We start from the raw sequence: 23,660 nt of genomic DNA on the forward strand, positions 1-23,660 counted from the left end.
ATAAATTCCAGATACCAGGACCTCCGCTTGGGTTGCCAGGGGGCGTGGCCGGCCTGCAAACCACCACAGGCCCCTCGCTCAGTCCGCCCCATGCCCCAAGGGAACCCCCACCTGATCCGGGACACCCTTCAGGGCAAACCAGCTGGCCCCCACCCCTGTACCAGGCCTCTATCCTATCTAATAAAAGAGTAATATACAGATTGATCATCACTGCAACACACAAGATGGCTGCCCCCATGTGGTCAAAGATCCTGTCCCCATATGGACACAAGATGGCCAGCAGGAGAGGGCAGTTGGGAGGCATCCAGCCTGCAAGAAAGGGCAGTTGAAAAGGACCAGGCCTGCAAGGGAGGGCAGTTGGAGGTGATCAACCCTGCAGGAGAGGGCAGTTAGGGGTGACCAGGCCGGCAGAGGAGGGAAGTTGGGGGCAAACAGGCTGGCAGCAGAGTGGTTAGGGGGTGATCAGGCTGGCAGGCAAAAGCGGTTAGGGGCAATCAGGAAGGCAGGCAGGCAAGCAGTTGGGAGCCAGCAGTCCTGGATTGTGAGAGGGATGTCCGACTGCCTGTTTAGGCCCGATCCCACCGGGCAGTTGGATATCCCTTGAGGGGTCCCATACTGGAGAGGGTACAGGCTGGGCTGAGGGACAACCCCCCTCCATGCACGGATTTCATGCACTGGGCCTCTAGTGTAGACATAAATCTTATACATGTCACACACAAAAAATGGAGGATGAATTTAAATGTAAACACAAAACTAAAATTTTTAAAAGATAGCATAGGAAAAAATCTAGGTGACATTGGATTTGATGGTGACTTTTTCCCCCATTTTTTTATTAAGGTATTATATGTGTACATATTTTACTACTTCCCCCCCCCCCCACTCCACTCCCTGATGGTGACTTTTTAAATGCAGCACAAAAAACATAATTTGTGAAAGAAAAAAATTGGTAAGTTAAACTTTATTAAAGTTAAAAACACCTCTGCAAAAGACACTGTTAAAAGAATGAAAAGACAAGCCATAGTCTGGGAGAAAAACCTGTAGAATATATATCTGATAAAGGACTTATATCTAAAATATATAAAGAACTCTTAAAACTCAATAAAAAGAAAACAAACAACTCATTTAAAAAATGGGTAAAGGATCTGAAGAAAATCTCACCAAAGAAGTTATACAGATGGCAAACATCACACGCCATCAGAGAACTGTAAACGAAAACACACCTGTTAGAATGGCTACAATCCAACACACTGCCAACACGAAATGCTGATAGAGACGTGGAGCAGCAGGATGTCTCGCTCACTACTGGTGGGAACATAAAATGGTGCAGCCACTACGGAGACAGTTTGGCAGTTTCTTACAATGCTACACACAGTTCACCATACGACCCACTGCTGTGTTCCAGGGCATTTACCAAATGAACCGAAAACTTAGGTCTACCCTAAACCTTTACACAAGTGTTTGTAGCTGCTTTACTCCTACTTTCTAAAGACTGGAATAAGCAAGAATGTTCTTCAACAGATATACTGATAAATATCCACACGATGGAACATTGTTCAGTGATAAAAAGAACGGAGCTACGAAGGCACAAAAGACATGAAGGAAAGTACTAAGGAGCAGGCCCAATCTGAAAAGCCTGAGTACTGTAGGATTCCAAACAGATCACCCCCTGGAAGAGGAAATGCAACAGAGACGGTAATATGACCAGTAGTTGCCAGGAGTTATATCTTTTTATCATATGATCCATTCGTGTTTTTTCTTAAGAAATTAAAAATGAACCTCACACCCATCAGGATGGCCACTATAAACAAAACAAAACAACAGAACATGAGGGTGTGGAGTCATTGGAACTCGTGTGCATTGCTGGTGGGGATACAAAATGGTACAACCAGCATGGAAGACATAATGGCAGCTCCTCAAGAAAATTAAACATAAATGACCATAGCATCCAGGAACTCAACTTTTGGGCATATTTCCAAAAGAACAGGAAGCACGAGACTCACACAGGTATTTGCGCACTCTGCTCATAATAGCATTACTCACGATAGCCAATAGGGGAAACAACCCAAGTGCCCATCAGCCGATAAATGGATGAAAAAATGTTGCCTGTGCAATAAACAATGGAACATTTCTCGGCCTTAAAAAGGAAGGAAGTTCTGACCCATGCTACAGCATGGATAAACTTGGGAGACATTATGCTAAGAAAATAAACTAGTCAAAGAAGGACAAATACTATATGATTCTATTTCTATGAGGTTCCTGGAGTAGTCCAACGTGTAGAGACAGGAAGGTAAGTGGATGTGGCCGGGGCTGGGAAAGGAGGATGTGGAGTTCAGTCTGGGCAGCGAGAAACGTTCTGTAGATGAAGGTGGTGGTTGGACCACAATGTCAATGTATTAATACCACTGACGGTACATTGAAAAACAGTTAAATGGTAAATTTTGGGATATGTAGTTTTACTATGGTAAAAGATAGAAGAATAAAATTCCCCTCCCTCCCAAAACAGGGGGAAAAGAATGCACATACTCCTCTCTAACTAATGGCTGGCCCAGGGCCGCGTGCGTCTCCGCGGGGAGACGGCGGGCAGCGCAGGAGGCGTGCAGGATGCTGGCAACATATCCGTGTAGCCCAGCTCTCTTATATACAACACCACCGTCACCGCGGGAGGTGCCTACTGGCCTTCATGCATGTTTTCTATAATCATAAGAAGTAACACTGTTTGGAAGTACTTATGTATGATCCTCTTTTTGTAACAGAAATACAGGAAACGAAGAAAAACTAAAAAGGGATTATTTTCAGATAGTGAGATTACCATTGATCTTTGTTTTATTCTATTCCCTTCTCTGTCTTTTCTAAATTTTATGTAATGTATTAGTTGGGTGGTAAGAAAAAAATAGTAAAAGCTACTTAAAAACATCTTTCAATCTTTTAGTAAACGGTGTCACACATATAAGACAATATTAATAGAGCATTAAAGTGATCATTTTGAAGGTGATATATATAGCAAAGTTGTAAATGTTCCAATATCATATTAGAATTCAATGACAAAGTGAAAAGGAATATTAATACCTTAATCACAATCTGACCCAGTGAACACACAGAACAGGACTAGAAGGGGGTAGACAGACAAAGTAGCTACACTTCTCGTTTTGTTTCCTGAAGCCCATTTGAGGGCATTACAGGTAATTTTGCAAAGAAAAAAATGTCACATTGAAAGTGGGCGGCAGTAGAGTTCGGGGAACCAGCTCGCATTGTGAGAATATGAATCCTGCTCTGCTAGCCATGGCTGCGTGGTTCTGATTAAAGAAGGCACGTCTTCCCTGGCGGGAGCTCACTGGAGAGGCCGCCTTCCTCCCCGTTGGGAGCTGCCTGTCATCATGAAACGATGAGCAACTCTGCTCAGAAACCAGTCCCCAGCCCTTGAAGGTCCCAGCCCTTTGGCACCCCGCAGGCCTTTGCAGACCTCCAGCCGCTCACCTGTGACCTGCGCACCTGGCCCTCCCTTTGGCTGTCTCCCTGTCACCCAGCCCTTGCACGTCACTCAGCCCTTTGAAGACCCCAGTCCTCCCGCAGATCATCTGTAAGCTGCCCGTTTGCCTATTTTCCTTTGTGCTTTTACTGCATCAGCAGCGGCTTGTGGTGGGGGCAGGGCAGGTGTCTGTGGGTGACCTGCTGCTCTCCCGGCTGCCGGCAGGACTGGAATCAACGCTCAGGTGTGATTCCACCCTGTCTCTGCCTCATTGGCTCGAGCAGTGACAGGCAGCCCGGACCCATTGCTTGTCCGGTTACAACATCAACTTTGTCTACATTAAAGAAGTGTTTAAAACTCCCCACGAGACCCTGCCTCAGGGCCACAGCTCTGGAGGAGGAGCCCCCCCCGCCCCCCGCCGCCAGGCTTTAGTCAAGGCCTTACTGCGGTCCACACATGGTTGGGACACAGGATCCAAACAATGACAGTAACACAGGAAAGACACTGAATTACCTTTCTCTGGAAAGCTGTTGTTTTTGGTGAGCTTGACACTCTTGGGCCGGGGGCTGCTGTCATCCATGCCCATGATCAGGTTGCGGAAAAACAGATCAAACTTCTTCCTGCTCTCCGTGTTGATGGTGCCGGCCACGGCCCACACCAGGGCGAAGAGGAACAGGCCTTGCAGCCAGAGGAAGATCTGCTGGCTCGTCAGGCCTTCCGAGCCTTCGCTTTCGTCTTCCTTTATCTCCCTGATTTCATCTGGAAGCAAGAAGAGGGACTCAGGGGGAGCTGCAGAACGGAGCAGATCTGAACCGTGTGACCCGGTGCCTCAGTCAGTGAGGGGCCTGGAGAGAGGACGGATGTGGGCTGAATGGCCATCACGTGCCAGACCCTTTGTGCACACACATCTCCCCATTTTTCATTGTGGTGAGATACTCACAGCACACACTTCACCGCTGACCGTTTTTAAGCGTGCACTTCAGGGAGGTGCGTCCGCAGCCATCACCACCACCCTCTCCGGAGCTCTCTCATCTTGCAAAACGGGAACAATTCCCTGTCGCACACTCACTCCCATCGGCCCGCTCCCTCCTCCTGGCACCCACTATTCAGCATGTCGTCTCTATAAATCGGACAACTCTAGGGATGGAGGCAAGGTCAGCCAGTGAGGTTAAACTCAGTGGGTGAGGATTGAGGAGAAATAGTTTCAAATGATCTTCCCTAAGATACTTGCTAAAGACAGAGAAACGAGTAACTACAATAGAGACAGGTGGCTGGTCAAAGTCAACTGGCCAAAGCCTTCCCCGACACTCAGGTGCCCCACACCGCGTGCCTCACGGGCCACTGAGGACCCAGCACCCTCCTGCGGCTTCAACCCACAGGCGAACGCCCGCATCTGATCGTGAGGAACTGCGAGGCAACAAGTTGCGAGGCGCTCTGTAAGGGAACTGGCAGTATTATCAGGTGACACGGCTACGGAAGACAAGGAAAAGCAGAGGAATGTCCAGGCCGCAGGAGGCCAGGGAGATCCAGTCATTAGATACAATGTGGCGTCTTGAATGGGAGTCTGGGACAGAAGAGGGACATTTGTGAGAAAACTGGTCAAATTCAAATAAAGTCTATAGTGTAGTTAACAGATAGTATCAAGATTAATTTCCTTATTCTGATCGTTGTGCTGGGTTATATAAGATGTTAACATTAAAAAAAAAGCTAGGTGAAGGTATATGTGACTCTCTATTCTCTTTAGAAATTTTCTCTCAGTATAAAGTCATTTCAAAATAAAAGGCTAAAACTGTATTTACTGTTCCTTATCTCAAATCCCATGGGTCACAGCGATCATGGTCTTGCATTTTCACATCAACAGAGTGAAGAGTTAGAGCTCTGAAATCGTATTTGTGTGTGTTCAAACCCAGCCCCCTTTTCCCTCGTTGTGTGTATCTGGGCCCTTCTGAGCGGCTCATGGCTACAGACTGGGGAAGGCAAGAGATGAGGCCCTTGGTGCCGGGGAAATGAGGCCCTCTCTCGCGATGGTGCCTTCTTTCCTGGAGGAGATACTGCGTAAGAACAAGAGACAGAGCTTGGGAAAGTATACAAAATCCCACATATTAATGCAAATATAGACACTGTATGCAATCTGTGTGCTTTTGAAAAACTGTGTAGTTTTAATTTTAGGAAACCAAATTAACATTTAGCCAAAGAAATCTAACACAGCAGTTCACCACATCTGCAATGCCTTTCAAAGAGTGGGCTGCAGAAGGCGCATGCAGAAGTCGTATGAAGGTCCATCTTGAGTTACATGCCATTTTGAGAAAGAAATGGCATCCAATAGAAGCTTTCCAAGTGGACACACCTTTTGTCATTTCTGGTAGAATTCAAGAAGATTTGATTTATGTAAAACAGTTACAGGGAACTTCTCCCGCAGCTACACCAACGGGTCTGTGGTTTATGTGCTTCCCGTGTCCCGGAAAAGCCCTCTCGTTTGCAGACTGATGTGTTCAGTACCTTATAGTCTATCCGTGTGCTGTGTGAGTTCAGATTTTTGTAATTATGTTTTCTTAACTTCCTATCTAATTTTTTCAGAATCTTTTTTCAGAGATGTATCTGCGTGTATCAGCTGCATTCATTTCCCTCCGCGGATACCTTGCTTGCTAGGTAGAGAGACAGGAATTATCACTTCCCTTGTGGAACTGAGAAGAGATGTGTAATTTGCACAAGTTCATCCAGAAAATCAATCTAAGATCAAGGCTAAAGCCAAAATACGTGGACTCTTTCCACCAAACTCTACTCTCCACTCCAAAGGCTTGCTTGTTCCACCTCAAAATGCCGATCTGACGGTAACTCGGGGGGATAACGGTGTGAGCAGAGGAAATAGCCAAGGCACCCCCCGCCCCCATCTGGGAGCGCTCACCGAGCAGAGAGGAGTACAGTCTCATCATGGAGAAGGCAAGGTGGGTGGGCGACGTCTGGACCACGAATTTACACTGCAGGCGGATGAATTCCAGGCAGGGCTGGACAAGCCAATTGAACATGTCATTGACCTGCAAGCAGAAAGTGAAACTCAAGATGTTAAAAAAAGTGAGTTTAGGACCAAGAGCTCGGAATGCCTCTGGGAGACGAGGTGCGGGGAAGATTGCTGATCACTGCGAGCAACTGTGCCCCCCCCCCCCCAGCTTCCACTTACGGGGTGCAGGCCACAGCCCCCCGGGCCCATCTGGGTGGGCAGAGAGTGCTCAGCTGCAGGACACATTAAATAGCTCTAGGACCCAAACAGGACAGCTGACTTTATTTTCATAAAATGTTCTAAACAGCAATTTGCAAACGACCGTTGGGCATTTGTAAGGCAGACTCCTGGAAAAGGGCCTCGGAGTGCAGCCTAAGGTCAGGGCTCCTCGCCATCGCTCCCGGTGTGTGCGGACAGGCCCACCTGTGGGTTAACAGTCCTGGTCTCTTCTCTCTGCTCTCCCGCCCCCATTCACTCTTTAAAGAAATTACTTGCCTTATTTCCTCCTATTTTAGTTTTTTTTTTTCTTTTCATTTTTCTTATAATTTACTTGTGCCTGTCACTGTAAATTATCTTGAGTCCTTTTTTGGAAGTAGGCAAGTCACCACTAAATAAACACATTCATAGATTGCACATATATGTGGGTGCGTGTGAATGTGTAGATGCATGATCTGAACACATGAATGTAGGTACATGGATGGGTGGCACTTTCACTCCACCAACCGGCACTGAGTGAGGAACTGCAGCGCGGGAGGTGCTGAGGGTAAGCGGTGCAGGAGAGCCCGAGCCTGCCTTCCTGGAGCTTCCCGAGGGGCGGGGGGGGGGGGGGGGGGGAGACAAAGGTGAGCAGTTCAACAGGAAGAGCCTGAGTGAGATACAGACCACGGGGCCGGCGGACCGGAACGAGAAAGAAGGAACAGGGCTGAGGGAGGCTTCCCTCCGGCTGAGAGGAGTGAGCGTGCATCGGTCCAGGAGCTGCTCCACCCAGTCCCAGGCGAGCTGGGCTCCGAGGCCCGGCTCCTCACGGCTCTCAGGCGACGGGTTTGGGGGAAATCGCTCAGGACCGTGGCCCTGCTGACTGGCTGGGGGCGGCTTCTTAGAGAAGGAGCCTGGTGGCACAGAGCCCGGTGGCACGGAGCCCGGTGGCACGGGTGACTCCTCACCAGATGAAATGGGGCAAGGGTTCCAGGAAGAGGAGCACGAGCACAAAAGGCTTGAGGTGGGGAGACCAGGCCCGAGGCTGGAGCTGAGACCTGAGGCTGGAAGGGGTGGGTGTGGGGTTGGAGACAGGCAGGGCCGGATCCAAACCCCAGGCTCTGACAAGGGGTGAGCCTTTGCCCTGGGTCCCCAAGGCTTCCTGTGCCTGCTGGGGAAAGGTCTCTGAGCGTGCACATGGACATGTGTCTGCATAAACGTCTCAGGCATACTGCACATGCATGTACATGTGACAGGAAGAGGCTGTCCTACAGGCTCCCAAGCGCTCCACAGTGGGAGTAACACCCTTCTTGGCTTCACCCGTGGGAACCTGTTTTGGGGGACCGCTGGATGCAGGGAAAGCCGGAGGCACCCCCAGCCTGCTCCGTCCTGCTTCCCTGGGCTGAGTGGCAGGTGCCCCTCCCCTGCAGGCCACCCCCTTTCAGGAAGGGCGTGGATGGAGCCGCTGCCTGCCACCCGGAGAGCAGCCACTGACTCCAGCGCCCTGAGGGGTGACAGGTTCGGGTGAGGCCGGCCCCCTCGGAAGAGCCCTTCCAGAGCATTCTGCTGGGGAGCGGGGGAGGGTGACCCGCCTGCCACACACAGGACTGGGCTCAGGCACCGTCTTCTCCCGGGGGATGAGGAGGGTGGAAGGAGAGCTGACCTCACTGCCGTCCACCACATGGAGAAGAAAGGGGGGATGCAGCCAGGAAGCCAGGCGCCCCGGGAGTGGGGAAGGGGGCGGCCTCAGAGGAGGAGGGGGGCGGGGAGGGGACGCGGCTGCTCACCAGCTCCTTGTGCTCCTCGGTGAGTGCAGGGGGCAGCGTGTCCATGTAGGAGTCCTTCAGCGGCTTCCAGCCCAGCTGGTGGGGCTCCATGTAGATCATGCCGCACCTGCAGCACGGACACCCGGGGCGCGTGGGCGAGGCCGTGCTCAGTCCGGGAGGGGGGGTGGGGGGGCGCTGGGGCAGGCTGCAGGCCGCCCGGCCATTTGGTCAGGAAGCAGGGAGGCCGGTGGTAGGAGGGGCTTGGGAGCCAGAGGACCTGGTTGGAATCCCAGCCCCAGATCCTAATGAGGGGCCGTGGGCAAGGTTCCCTTACTGCCTCTGATTCTACGTCCTTGTCTACAAACTGAGGAATGTGAAAACACGTGGTGCACAGTGCTGCTGTGATGGTTACGGTGCCAATAGAGAGTTCAGCACTCAAAATAAAGTTAGCACTATGCCCAGCACCCAGGGCATTCTTGGTCAATGGCAACTGAGATCGTTACCCTAGTGTCAGTATGTTCCCATGTACTGACATGCAACTTTTGTTTGTTTGTTAATCCTCACCCAAGGATTAATTTTTTAAAAAATTGATTTCAGAGAGAAAGAAAGAGGGAGAGAGAGATAGAAACATCAATGATGAGAGAGAATCATTGATCGGCTGCCTCCTGCACGCCCGCCCCTGGGAATCCAGCCCACAACCTGGCATGTGCCCTGACCAGGAATTGAATCCTGACCTCCCGGTTCATCGGTAGATGCTCAACCACTGAGCCACTCTCGCCGAGCCCCAAGGATACCTTTTCCATTGATTTTTAGACAGAGTGCAAGGGACGGGTAGAAAAAGAAAGAAAAACATCGATGTCAGAGACACATCAATTGGTTGCCTCCTGCATGTACCCCGACTGGGGCCAGGGATTGAGCCTGCAACCAAGGCAAATGCTCTTGACCAGAATCGAACCCAGGACCCTTCAGGACACAGACTGATGCTCTAACCACTGAGCCTCGCGGCCAGAGCCTGACATGCCACGTTTTATGCAGCACGTGTTCTTCTGTCTGTCACAGCCAGGTGCTCTCCCTCATTGACCCCTATGGCACCCCAGCACCATGTTAGGTCCTAACGGCCTTCGTCTCTAAATATTTCTCCTTTCAGTCTATGTCTTAGACATGAGGGGACCGTGGCTCAGAGAGGCTGAGTGACTGGGAGGAGGTCACACAGCTAGCAGGTGGCATGACCAGGCTGGGAGCCCAGGTTGGTCTCACTTGCCATGTGTTCTTTCTACTCCCTCACATCATCTTTGGGAGCGTGGGCCAATTTTATTTCACCTTTTAAGGACTTCAGGCGCACAGGGTTGGATTAATTATTATCCCTAGCATATATATCATTAGCACGGCCATTTTTCTATTTTTTTTTAAATCCTCACCAAAGGATGTGTTTTTCATTGGATTTTAGAGAGAGAGGAAGGGAGAGAGAGAGAGAAACATTGATGTGAGAGAGAGACATCAATCCTTTTGGTGTACGGGAAACGCTCCAACCAACTGAGTCCCCGGCCTGGGCAGCGTGGCCTTTCTCAGTTAATGTTTCAAGAATGCAGTAAGCGCCCAGGAACCCACCACCCAGACAGAAGCCAGAATCGTGACAACAACCTTCTAACCAGATGGGCTCCCTTGTCCTGGCCCCGGCTCCCCCCGAGGTAACGGATGCTAACCCTGCGTTCACCTTTCCTTGATTTTCCTTCTTACATAGCTTATGGCAGCTCTGTGTCTTCCTAAAGTGTATGTATACTTACTTTGGTTTTTAACCACTTAAAAAGGGGCACTATGATGTATGTAATATTGTGGGTTTACTTTTATACAGAATATTGCTAAGATTTTATCCTTAATATATTTAACTTAGATCTACCACAGAGTTGCATGTCAGCACAATTCATTTATTTTGAGTGCTATATAAGTATTACAATTGGTGACTTCATTACACATTAAGTCACTCCTATCAAGTGGGCATTTGGGTTGTTTCCAAGTGCTTATTACTGTGAACTGTGCCACTATGAAAATTCTCATATGGAGGCAAAGGTCTGCATTGTACGTGGGCAAAGGTTTCTTTGGGGTATACACTTGGGAGCAAACATGTGGGTCAGGAGGCATATGAAGCTTCAGTCTTAGGAGATAATGTCAAATTCTTTTCTAAAGTGCTTACTTGATTAGAGCCTATAACCAGCAATGCATATTAAGGACCGATTTTATGACAAATCTAAGTGACAACAAATAATGTGATCTCCCAGGGGTAAACACACTCCCACTGCTCAAGGTAGAGCAAGGTGACCTACCTGCTCACGGTGGCTGGCGAGGCCTGCTCCAGGTCGGCTGGCTCGAAGATCAGACTCATCTTGGAGCTCATCTGTATGATCTCTCCACTCATTAAACACAGCTGAAAGGCAAAGCAGAGGGTGGAACTCCACCTGCAAGTCAGAGGCCTCGATGGGCACATGGCTGGTGGGAATCCACCCACAAATGTGTCTTGAGCTCCTACTGTGTGCTGGGTGCCTAGAGTAAAGCAGACAAAATCCCCGTCCTCAAGGGCTTTACATTTTGTTGAGAAGGAACAGGTGATAAGCAAACTATCTCTATATATAAAAGCCCAGTGATGGAATGGCAGAATGACCAGAATGACCAGTTGACCAGTCACTATGATGCACACTGACCACCAGGGGGCAGATGCTCAATGCAGGAGATGCCCCCTGGTGGTTAGTGCGCTCCCACAGTAGGAGTGCTGCTCGGCTGACTGGTATGAGTGACTGCTCCCACAGTGGGCCGATCCCTGCAAGCCACGCCCCCTACCAGTGCATGAATCTGTGCACAGGGCATCTAGTATATTATATAAATGAGTAAATAAAAGAGAAAAATCAAGCAGAAGAGGGAGTTGCAGAACCTCAGTCAGGGTTGGGGGAGTTGTAGTTTAAATAAAGAGGCCAGAGAGGCCCTGAATTGCAGCCATAGAGGAAGGAACAAGAAGCATCAGACCACATCACGTTTCATGGTTCCTTCCCAGTGCTTGCTGTAGAACTTGACTGCACCCTCCTCAGCTTTATGTGCCCGTCTTCCACGAAGGACTTCTTTGGAACCCCATGGACTCGTCAAGGGCTAGAGTGACCAGACTATCTCCACAAATCCTTTCCGGAGGCAGAAAGACCACGGAAGCCCCACGCTGAGAAAGTTGTGCAGCTCCACAGGACAGCGCCAACAGCACACCAGGTGTGTGTGTGTGTGTGTGTGGGGGGGGGGGGGGGCTGCTTCCCGCACGCCAGCAGGGCTCCAGTGAGATGCCAAGGATAAGACGCCCGTGGCCTCGGCCTCCCCCGGAGTTGGGGGAAGAGGAACCCCATCTCTACTGCTGCTCATCCTGAGTTGTGGCTAAACAGCTCCTTCATATTACCTGGCCCCCATAAACACTCCTGGGAACAGGCAGCGTGCACCAGGAAGGCCCAGCTGAATGGGCTGACCACCAGCGGGGTCATGTCTGGGTCAAGAAAAGTAAGACCCACCCACACTCGGGAGGCGTGATTTACACCCGAAGCCCAGGAGTCCGAGGCGCCTCACTGGCTATGACTCTTTATACTGCCAATCTGAAGCCCATCGGACACACTCGCACACTTTGTCAAACCACTAGCATAGTCCATATCATGTAATACAATTTGTTTCTATTTTTATTTGTTATATAATCAAAATTATGCACATGGTATGATTAGGTCTTCCATGGTGAATATAACTCCCTCTTCATCTTGTGAAATTTAAATACAGTAGTATTGATAGTGACATATAGTCACTACAGAAAATCTTCCTTAAAATGTGATACATTTTATTATATTTTAAAAGTTATATAGCACTTGCTATATGCAGGCACTATGATAAGCAGTTTGCAAATACTAACTTACCTAGTCTTCCTAACAACCCTGTGAGGTAGGTACCATCAGCCCCACTTTACAGATGATAAAACTGAGGTACAGAGAGTCTAAATAGCTTGTCTGAGGTTACACAACTGGTCAGCGGCTGGGCAGGATCTGGACCCAGGCTGTGTGGCTCCAGAGTCCAGGCTCTTTAACCACCACACTTCATGGCACAATGTATCTCCACCAGCTGCTGCAGCAGTGTCTCCAGCCCACTGGCACTTGCACAACGTCCCCCTGCCCACCTCCATCAGGGAGTGGAGTCTGTTTCTCCACCCTCTTGAATCTGGGCAGGCCCTGTACTTATATGACCAATGGAACTCAGAAAAAGTGACGCTGTGCCCATTCCAAGCATAGCTCTTAATTTCCTAGAAACTTCCACCCACTGCCTCTTAGGAACACCCCATAAGAAGTGCCACAACCTGGGACCACCAAGTGAGAAGCCCGAGCCCTGTGGAGAGGCCTGGAGGATAAAGTGCCATTTGGAGAGGGAGGAAGGGAGAAAGGAAGGGAGGGAGAGGGAGAAGGAGAGGGAGAGAGGAAGGGAGGAAGAGGGAGGGGGAGAGAGGAAGGGAGGGAGAGGGAGGGAGAGAGAGAGGAAGGGAGGGAGAGGGAGGGGGAGAGAGGAAGGGAGGGGGAGGGAGGAAGGGAGGGAGAGGGAAGGAGGGAGGAAGGAAGGAAGAGTGAGGGAGAGGGAGAGGGAGAGAGGGAGTGAGAAGGGGAGGGGGAAGGAGGGAGGGAGGGAGAGGGAAAGGGAAGGAGAGAAGGAGGGAGGAAGGGAGGGGAGGAGAGGGAGAGGGGAAAAGCAATGTCAGACTCAGCAGCTACCTTTTTGTTGTCATCCAGAACAGTGTTCATGTTTTCAATCCAAACGGCATCCACGGGCCCATCAAATATGATCCACTTGCGATCATCAGACAGGGAGGACGCTTGCTCCCGGAAAGCGTTGGCGAGGACGCCGTCGGTCCACTCGTGGCTCACTTGGTCGAAGCACCCGTACAGCTGCCCCATGGTGATGGCCTTGGGGTTGATGACCTTGTACTCCACGGCAAACTCCCCCATCTGGTTGGCTGGGCAAGAAAGTCCAACCCGAGTTACAAAGGTTCTGGTGAGACCAGAACATCGGACCAGAGAGAATGCAATCTCAAAGACCGAGCGGCCACGATGAATGTGCCATCCAGAGAAGCCTTCTAAACTGTGCGTGCAGCTTTTTGAAGATTGCTAGGTCATGACAACCATGTATTTCTCGCCATAGGTTCTCTGAGGCTCACTTCAAGCAGGCAAGGGTGCCCGTGAGACGTAAAGAACCAGCTGGCCTGCAGGACCCCGGCAGTGAGGGGGGTGCACACCCAGGGCCTCCGTGTGCGGCTCTCACAGCTGCCCGAGGACCTGGGCTCAACTGGAGATAAAGAAACTGCTGAAGGGCAAGAGATTCCGGAAAAGGGTGGTTACTTGTCTTTCTTTACCTGAAGGACTGGCTTAGCCTTGAAACCCCTTCACTAGCTGCTCAGAAGTGCCCCTGAGAAACGCACCCGCGGCGGGCCAGGACCCGGAATGCCAGGCAGTGATGACACTGCAGTTGTGCTTAACGACAGAAGATGACCTCTGCTGCCTGGTCCTCCAGTGAGGGAAAGCTGGCATGCTTAAGCCACCAGTTAAATAAAGAACCATTTCTGCAGAATCCCAAAGCAAAGAACTGGGGTAGCCTCCTTTCCTATTGAAATCTCAAAATTATGAAAGTTTGAAATGCCCATATGCATTATGAAGGCCAACTTAGTCACAAAAAACTCAAAAATCCAACAGCAACTCAGTTATCCTTTGTTATTAGGAAAACATCTTATATAATAAAAGGCTAATATGCAAATTGTCCCCTTGACCAGGAGTTTAACTGGGAGTTTGACCAGGGATTGGGGTCAGCTGGCCAACTACCCATGGCCCTTCCCCTCAACCAGCCCCACCCCTGATCAGGACCCCCACCCCGATCAGGGGTGGGGCCAGCCCGCTAACCACCTGTGGCCCCTCTCCCCATTTGGCCCCATCCCCAATCAGCTCCCCCCACCCTGATTGGGGGCGGGGCTGGCTCACCAACCACCTGTGGCCCCTCCCCCTGGCTGGCCCAGCTCTATCAGCCTGATCGGGGTGGGGTGGCCAGAACCCACCTGTGCATGAATTCATGCACCAGGCCTCTAGTCCTATCTAATAAAAGAATAATATGCAAATTGACCATACCTCTGCTACACCCACAAGCCATGCCCACAAGCCACGCTCACCAGTCAATCAGGAGCAAATATGCAAATAAACCCAGCCAAGATGGCTGTGGCCACGAAGAGAGCAGGAGGGAGGCTTGGGTTTCCCCGGCGATGGAGGAAGCCAAGCTTTCCGTCTGCCCTTGCCGGCCTAGGCCTCCACTCAATGCTACAAAATTTCAATGATAGAAGATAAATAAATCTCAACAAAAATGGTGGCAGCCATGAAGCTGGAGAGAGCAGGAGGCTAGGGTTGCCCCTAGCAATGGAGGAAGTCAAGCTTCTGCAGCCCTGGCGGGCCTAGGCCTCCACTCCAGGCTACAAAGTTTCAAGTTTCAATTGTAGAAGATAAATAAATCCCAGATACCAGGGCTTCTGCTTGGGTCGCTGGGGGGCATGGCCGGCCTGCAAACCACCACAGGCCCCTCGCCCAGGCTGCCCCACACCCCAAGGGAACCCCCACTCTGATCTGGGACACACTTTAGGGCAAACCAGCTGCCCCCACCTATGCACCAGGCCTCTATCCTATCTAATAAAAGTGTAATATGCAAATTGACCATCACTCCAACACACAAGATGGCTGCCTCCATGTGGTCAAAGATCCTGCCCCTATGTGGACACAAGATAGCCACTACAAGATGGCCAGCAGGGGAGGGCAGTTCAGAGGGACCAGGCCTGCAAGGGAGGGCAGGTGTGGGCGATCAGGCCAGCAGGGAAGGGCAGTTGGGAGGGACCAGGCCTGCAAGGGAGGGCAGTTGTGGGCGATCAAGCCTGCAGGGGAGGGCAGTTAGGGGTGACCAGGCCTGCAGGGGAGGGCAGTTAGGGTGACCAGGCCTGCAGGGGAGGGCAGTTAGGGGCAAACAGGCTGGCAGGGGAGCAGTTAGGCATCAATCAGGCTGGCAGGGGAGTGGTTAGGGGGTGATCAGACTGGCAGGCAGAAGCGGTTAGGGGCAATCAGGAAGGCAGGCAGGCGAGCAGTTGTGAGCCAGCAGTCATTGATTGTGAGAGGGATGTCCGACTGCCCATTTAGGCCCGATCCCACCAGGCAGTCGGACATCCCTCGAGGGGTCCCAGATTGGAGAGGGTGCAGGCTGGGCTGAGGGACCCCCCCCCCCCCCGTGCATGAATTTTGTGTACCGGGCCTCTAGTCTATAATAATAAAAGTGTAATATGCAAATTAGACCAGACAGCTGAACAACCTTCTGGACATCATTCTGGACATCCTTCCGAATGAAGCCATGGTGGCAGGGGCTGAGGCTGAGGTGGTTAGGGGTAATCAGGCAGGCAGGCAGAGGCAGTTAGGGGTGGTCAGGCAGGCAGGCAGAGTGGTTAGGGACAATTAGGCAGGCAGCTGAGTGGTTAGGGGTGATCAGGCAGATAGGCAGAGTGGTTAGGGCAATCAGTCAGGCAGTGGAGTGGTTGTGGTGATCAGGAAGACAGGTGGTTAGGAGCCAGCAGTCCTGGATAGTGAGAGGGATGTCAGACTGCCAGTTTAGGCAGGGATCAGGCCTAAAATGGCAGTCGGACATCCCCCTAGGGTCCCGGATTGCCAAAGGGGGCAGGCTGGGCTGAGGGTCCCCCCCGCCCCTCCCTGCACGAAGTTCGTGTACTGGCCTCTGGTGTTAAAATAAAGTCCTAGAAGGGATCGTGTAAGCACAGCCACAAGGCCCTGCTTTCAGAACCACAGGCTTGTGTTTCATTAAAAAATCCCCCCAAAGTGGTTTCTCTGGCAATAAATGTCGCTTCCATTTGTTGAGGAGGAACTGTGCTAGGTTAGTTACCTGCATGATCTCATGTAATTCTCACAACAATCCCATTTACCGCTGGAAAACCAGGGGCTAAAAGAGGCTTAGTCATTTGCCCAAGGTCTGAGTCTGATTAAAAAGTCTAGGTCTCATCCTCTACATTAAAGGGAGGAGGGGAGGGAGGAAGGGAGGGAGGGTGGGAGGATGGGGAGGGGGAGAGAGGGAGGGGAGGAGGGAGGAGGGGGAAAGCGGGAGGGTGGTATGGAGGGAGGAGGGGGCAGAAGGGAGGAGGGAGGGGGGAAGGAGGGGAGAAAGAAGAGAAAGAAAGTGATTTGCTTTTAGAATTCCGTTTTTTAGACTCTCTGACGGGGAAGCCTTTGGAGAAGCAGCTGTTCAGCAGGTGAGAACGTGCCTCCGGCCCTAATGATGGACACCCCCCGCGGGAAGCTCCCTCCCTCTTGGTTTCTGCCTGCAGACACCTGTGTGCCAGCTTCTGGCTCTGACATCACAGCCCAGAGACGGCACAAAAACACCCTAAAACAAACCCAGCCTGGCACCACCTGTCCTGCCGAAGTGGGGGTGTGAGCTGTACCTTTGTATAAGTCACCCAGAGCTGCAGCCAGCACTTTATAAGCACAGGTCTTGCCTCCCATGGGGTCTCCGACAATCATGTAGCCGTGTCTCACCAGCATCATCTCATAGATCTGAGAGGAGACAACATATAAGACGTCAATCAGCGCAAACCTCCCAGAACTTTGGTCAGTCAGACGTTGACGAGGACTGAGAGGTACCGGGGGCCCCACAGTCACACCTCCCCCTGCTGAGCCAATCTTTGGGGTGATTCGTCACTTAACTGCCTTTTGCGTGAATTAATGTGTGTCTCAGATTGCTGAAGAGCTTGGAACTACCCTTCGCTCTGGCCCTGTCTGTGCTCAGCACCGAGTGACGTACTGAACCTATCTCTTGTAATCTGCTCAGGTGGCACAGACCACCGCCTAACCGTGGGAATGATGCCCTCAAGGGGTGGCTGACCCGCGGGCAGAGCAAGTCGCACAGCAGGCCTCTGCCGCGGGCCCGACGGGAGTGGCACCGTTTGTTTTCTGAGGGACCCATTTTATTTATTTTTTACTTTAAACATCCTTGTCCAATTGCAGTTTACATTCGATGTCACTTTGTATTAGTGTCAGGCCCAGCATAGTGGCCAGATAGTCATATGCTTTACAAGGTCCCCCGATGTCTCCAGTCCCGCCCCCTCTCCGCCCGTACACTGTTCTTAGTGCCGATGACTACACTCCCATGACTGTCAGTACCTGCAATCCGCACGTCTCAATCCCTTCCCCCCCCTCCCCGTCCCCGCTGCCACCACTCTGTTCTCTGCAGGGAAAGGAAAGGTGGCCGTTAGCAAACTGCACTTCTATTGGAACGCCCTCTCTTGAGGCCTACACGCTGTTCTGACTTGACTGGGACTCTCAGGAGGAGAAACGCACCTTCCGAGCCAGGTCCCCTATAGGGCACAATGTGAATGACCGGATCATCGGCTCAGGGTGGTCCTGTGACCACCATTCGCAGCTAATCCTAAGCTTTGGCTGAAGCCGCTTGGAGAGTGAGGCTCTTTTTCCTCCTGGGCTTGCACCCGGGACAGTCTCAGCCTGAGGTACTGGGCCCCCCCGAGAAGGAAGTTTTAATCAGAGAGAGCCAGCCCAGAACCAAAGAGACAGACGCCTGGGGCGTCGTATAGAAACCTGGATATTGCTGTACTATTCGGGTCCAGTCAGTGAATAAACCCCCTTGTGTTGATGTCGGCAGTTCGAGGCGGGTTCCTATCACTGGGAATTGAGGATCCAGAGTAATTCAAAGTCCCGTGCTCCAAAGGGAAGACCCCAAGCTAAAAAAAGCAACCCCAAGGGAGATGGTGGGGGAAAATGGTGGATTTTAAACTTCAACTTGGAAATGAAGCGAAGGCCTAGAGGGTAAGGTGCCTCCATCGCTCCCTCCACCGCTCTCCAGGCACCTGGCATTGCGCCCTGAGTCTGTGTGCCAGGATGTTCTCATTCCCACGTCAGCAGAGTACTCAGGTCCGGTTACAACAGGTATATCGATAAATGCCACAGGAGCCCAAGGCGCCCACCTGGATGATTTTCCCGATAAACCACGGCACGGGCTGGAGCTTCATCTTCCTGATGTTCTCCTTCAGCACTTCCATGAAGACTTCGTAGTCTGACTCTGGAAGAACGACTCCAGGGAACAGGTCCGATATAATTCCCTGGCAATCGGAATTGAGAGAAGGTGGAAAGGATGGATTAGCAGCTGTGTGACTCTACATGGTCCTAAAATGAGATCTACACGAACTTCGTAAAATTCCAAACCTCATTTTCCCTGCACCAACCTCAGCCACAACTACCTATTCTGACATCATCTGTTCAACATGATTTCCCTCCCAAATAATTTTAAAAGTCAGCAAATATTTAATGAACCCGTGCTATGTTCCATTCATTGTACTGGGGATGAATGAGTCATGATTTCTATCTTAATGGCACTTACAACCTGGTAAAGAAGAGGCGTTAAAAAATTATAAAAGGAAACTAAGTTTGATAAAAACAATTACCCACACCTCAGAATGAATATCACCCTATCAGTGAAACCATCTTTATTAAAATTGGTAACCAGACAGAAATGTTGCCCTCCCCATTGTTACTAACATCTGGGGGGGGGGGGGCTACCTGGCAAAAGGGTCCTGACTGTCAGAGAGGGGGGCCTGAGGGGTGCTGCGGAGACACCTCCCCTCAGAAGTGGGTCCCAGGGCCAGCCCCACCGCACACCTGGAACAGAGGGACATCCTGAGCCAAGAACTTGGCCAGGTTGACGTCCAGCAGGGCCCGGAGCAGCAGGATGCTCTCGTTCTCCTCCGGGTACTTGAGCTTGAGGTTGCCGGCGGCGGTGAGCACGGACTTGACGGCGCGCATGCCGTAGTCGTAGTGGTGCTGCGAGGAGAGCTGCTCGGAGCACAGGCGGTAGGTGGCCACGATCTTCTGGGCGAGGCTGGGGCGTAAAGACACGCGTCTGCACACCCCTGAGAGGACCGTGCCTGCGCATCACACAGTCCCACACCCTGGCTCTGGCCCTCCAGAGCGGCCTGCCAGGATGCGGGGGGAAGGCCCATCTTGGAAGGCCTGATGGCGCTGCCATCGTGAGCTAAGGAAGCCTGGGAACCCCCAAAGTTAGCGGGGAGCAGAGAGCACACACAGATGCATAGCGTGCTGTCTGAGAAACTGTATGTGTACATATTTTTACATGTTCATGTGACTGCAAGCACACACGCACACACAGGCACACATCTGGAAAGAATACATCAAACCTTGAGTAATGATAACTGCTGGTCCCTGGAGGGAGGCTAGGGGTTACTGAAGCGAAACTCCTTTTTCACCTCTGTAACGTTATGACTTCTTTGATGTCCATGCTTTCCTTCTTAAATTTAAAAACCAATCCGAACGTCACTACCCTCACCCACAGCACATGCAGACTCACAGGCACGGCCATGTCTTACTCGCCCTGGCCCCGCCGGCCACATAGCCTGCCGCGTCCCGGCCAGCGGCATGTGAATGAGGGAGGGGTGCCGCCCCCGCGGGTCTGGGAAAGCCTGCTCAGAGCCGGCGCCCCGTGACTAGCGCTGACGTGTAAGAAACCGGGCCCCTCCCCTCGGGAGGAACTGCCCTGGTCACAGAACCCACTTCCTTCCCGCAGAGTGAAGACTGAACTTTCCTTGCTAAGCCCCACTGGCTAGGGGTCAGGGTTCCCCGACTGATGGGCTATGCACACCCCTTTGCAGGGAGCCCCTCATGAGACTGACCCTGCCAGCAAAGGCCCTGCTGCTTACAGCCCCAGCACAGCGTGGGCAAAGGCAGGTGGCCCAACGAACGGCTGCCCGTTGAGGGATAAGGAACTGAGCGGGCAAATCAATGCAATCCAGCTCGCTTACGGAAAAACTAAATGGAGCCTCCCGTGGAGAGGCAGCCGCTGGGCCTAGGAGGGGGACGGTGCCGTTCGGAGGTCTGCAGCCCCGGGGCGGGGAGGAGAGCAGCCAGGCAGGGCACGCTGCGGGCCTGGCCTCTGCACACCTCCGCGCCAGCAAGACATCACTGGTTGCGGCCAGGACAACGGAAACAGACAAAGGCAAAATTTGATAGGCCAATAAAAGCCACTCACAGTGACATTAGTAACTCTGGGTGCATGTGATAAAGACACTGAGCTGTGTGTGTGTGTGTGTGTGTGTGTGTCTTTGAAAACTGGACAGCACTGGAAAGAGAGATACTTGGTTGAAGTAAATAGAAGTTATGTTGATAACAATGTTAATTCTAAATTATATTAAAATCTCCCCTTTAATCTTGGAATAACTTCATGTTTTTCAGTCTTGCCTTAAGCCATTTAGGAGTGTGTGTGTGTATGTGTGTGTGTGTGTGTATGTGTGTATGAGTGTGTGTCTGTGTGTGAGTGTATATGTGTCTCTGTGTGTCTGTGTGTGCCTCTCTGTGTATGTGTGTATATATGTGTATGTGTGTGTGAGTGTATATGTGTGCATGTGTGTCTCTCTGTGTGTGAGTGTATGTGTGTGTGAGAGTGTGTATGTGTGTGAGCGTGTATATGTGTGTGTATATGTGTATGTGTGTGTGAGTGTATGTGTGTGTGAGTGTGTGTATGTGTATATGTGTGTGTACGTGTGTGTATGTCTCTCTGTGTGTATGTGTGTGAATGTGTGTATGTGTGTGTATATCTCTCTCTGTGTGTGTATGTGTATATGTGTATGTATGTGTGTGTATGTCTCTCTGTGTGTATGTGTGTGTATGTGTGTGTATGTCTCTGTGTGTATGTGTGTATGTCTCTCTGTGTGTATATATGTATGTGTATGTGTGTGTATATTTGTGTGTGTATGTCTGTGTGTGTGTGTCTGTGTGTGTATGTGTGTGTGTGAGTGTGTGTATGTCTGTGTGTATGTGTGTGTATGTCTCTGTGTGTATGTGAGTGTGTATGTCTATGTGTGTGTGTGTGTATGTCTCTGTGTGTGTATGTGTGTGTGTGTATGTCTGTGTATGTGTGTGTGTCTCTCTGTGTGTATGTGTGTGTGTATGTCTGTGTGTGTGTATGTGTGTGTGTGTGTGTGTATGTGTGTGTGTGTGTGTGTGTGTGTGTGTGTGAGGGCCAGGCTGCTGTGAGGGTGGGAGCAGGTGAGTGAGTGTTTCTCTAGCAGAAGCCCAGGTGCAAGTACAGAGAAAGGAGGCCTTTTCCTGGGACTCGGGGTCAGTCCCAGCCCGGGTCAGGTCGACCCAGGCGGGCCCAGGCGCCTGCACAGCGACCTGTGAACAGAGCCTGTTCTCATTCCTCCCCCCCCAGGCAGCCCGCCTGCATCTGCCCCACACAGCCCTCGTCAGGCCTGCGGAACCCGCTGGAACGCCGGTGCGGCTCACCTTCTGGAGTCGAGAAACCCCATGGAGTAGAGCGAGATCTCACCAATGAGGGCGTAGTCGGGCACCATCATGGCCACTGTCCGGAACAAGGCCTGGAAGAGGAACAGCTCGTCAGTGCGCACAGTGGTGTGCCGGGGAGGCCGTCTGCAGAGGCAGAGAGGAGCACGGCCCTGACCGTCAAGGAGAAGCGCCCGGAGGACACGTCAGCGCCGCGGGACCGCCTCCCACCCCGGGCCGTCCAGGTGCGCGCTGTCACACTGCGTCCCTCACTCATGCAGAGGCCCCGGCGCCGTCCTAACAGCACCCCATCTCCTCTGCCCATCCAGCTCCACGTCCCTGTGGAGCGTTCCCGCAGGACTCACTGAGCATGCAGGCCGATGTATACAGGAGCCCCCGGGCAGAGCAGTCCTAAGTCCCTGTTCTGTCACCCACCCGCTGCGCACAGTTATGCATCCCTGCTGGACCTCGGGTCTTTCATCTCTAAATGGGCTGACACCTGTACCCTCTTCATGGTTGTCTGAGAACAACTGATAGAGGTGAGTGAGGTGCATACTTAGGAAAGTGTGCAGCATGTAGAGAGTCCTCATACTCATCAGCTGTTGCTCTTATTCCCTTAGATCTTAGAGGAGAATTGACTTGCTAAAACCAGGCCGTTTGAGGTGGAGCCGGACTGGAAAGAGCCCTGGCTTCCAGCCGCCAAGCCTGGTGCTTTCTACTAAACCCTCGCTCACGGTCGTTTCTTGTACAGATTGAACGTGGTTGCTGGCTAGGAGGGTGCAGGGGGAGTTCAGCAACTGGTCGGTGGAAAGAAGAAAGGTGGCCCGAGGGTTGGAAGGTTGTCCTGCACACCAGAAGGTGGCGGGTCTGATTCCGTCCGGGCACATACCCAGGCTGCAGGCTCGATCCCCTTTCAGGGTGTGTAAGAGGCAGCTGATAGATGGCTCTCTCTCTCTCGCATAATGTTTCCCTCTCTCTTTCCCTTCCTCTCTCTCTCTAAAAAAAAAAATCAATAAAAAATAGTAAGAAATGTGAGTCCAAATTCTACTGTAGGTCTCACTGCCCTGTGTTGACCAGCGAGGAGGGAGTGGAGGAGCCACGGTTGAGGAACCCCTTGGCTCTCCCCCGTTCCCGGAGGGGGCGAGTGGTGGGTCAGAACAGGTGATAAGAGCGTGTTTCTAGCAAGTGGAGCATCATGGACGGCAGGTCCTCGAATGATGTCCGTTCTTTCAACGTCATGTCATTACAGCATTGATGCGATGCCATAGGAACGTCACTCGGTAGATCAATGAGCCTTGCTAACACTGGTCTCATCATGTGCCGTTTTGCTTAAAGGCGCAGAACCTATCGATGACATTCAGTGGGAACTTACTGTACTCAGCGGTGAGCATGGCTCTGGCTGGTCCCTCGTGTGTCTTCTACTCAAGGGGCTGGAGCATAACTTGGAATACAATCAGTGGAGCAGCAGACCGGGCCTCCCTCTGCTGCTCTTCCCACGCAGTTGGGTTGCTAGGAGCTCTTCCCACAGGAGGGGACCCAGACACCCTGTGCTTTGGTTTTTTCTCCCATGGGAGAAACTATTCACGTGAGGAGGCCGGCCTGGCTCTTTCTTCTCCTTTGAGGCCTTTCCTTCTCCCCTGGCTGCAGGGTCATGGGTACTGCCACGGCTTAGCTCAGGCCAGTCCGGCAGTCGGCAGTGGGCACAAACAGGCTCTGTTGCCCCTTTCTGCGGGTTGGGACAGCCTGCATGGGCATGGACACTGCTGAGGTGCCGTTCCCATTTGGTAGTAAAGGGAAGATCCATGTGGTCCAGCCTAGGCTCACCAGAGTCCTCTGTATCCAATGTCGAT

At 51.8% G+C, this 23,660-nt stretch overlaps 1 protein-coding gene across 2 annotated transcripts in view; it reads right to left on the reverse strand.

The window, feature by feature from the left end:
- Positions 1-23,660, reverse strand: part of DNAH3 (dynein axonemal heavy chain 3) — a gene marked incomplete at its 5' end in the record, with an annotated part of 194,103 nt that overhangs the window by 61,742 nt on the left and 108,701 nt on the right. For both annotated transcript variants that reach the window (XM_079759768.1, XM_079759767.1), the window contains 9 exons: positions 3,980-4,225; positions 6,372-6,501; positions 8,447-8,552; positions 10,747-10,847; positions 13,192-13,433; positions 16,947-17,058; positions 18,483-18,617; positions 19,174-19,393; positions 21,814-21,905. In XM_079759768.1, the coding sequence (XP_079615894.1) occupies positions 3,980-4,225; positions 6,372-6,501; positions 8,447-8,552; positions 10,747-10,847; positions 13,192-13,433; positions 16,947-17,058; positions 18,483-18,617; positions 19,174-19,393; positions 21,814-21,905 (1,384 nt within the window). The remainder of the gene's footprint in view (positions 1-3,979; positions 4,226-6,371; positions 6,502-8,446; positions 8,553-10,746; positions 10,848-13,191; positions 13,434-16,946; positions 17,059-18,482; positions 18,618-19,173; positions 19,394-21,813; positions 21,906-23,660) is intronic.

The sequence above is a fragment of the Cnephaeus nilssonii genome (genome assembly GCF_951640355.1).
Source record: "Cnephaeus nilssonii genome assembly, chromosome: 2".
In the NCBI taxonomy this organism is placed as follows: Eukaryota; Metazoa; Chordata; class Mammalia; order Chiroptera; family Vespertilionidae; genus Cnephaeus; species Cnephaeus nilssonii.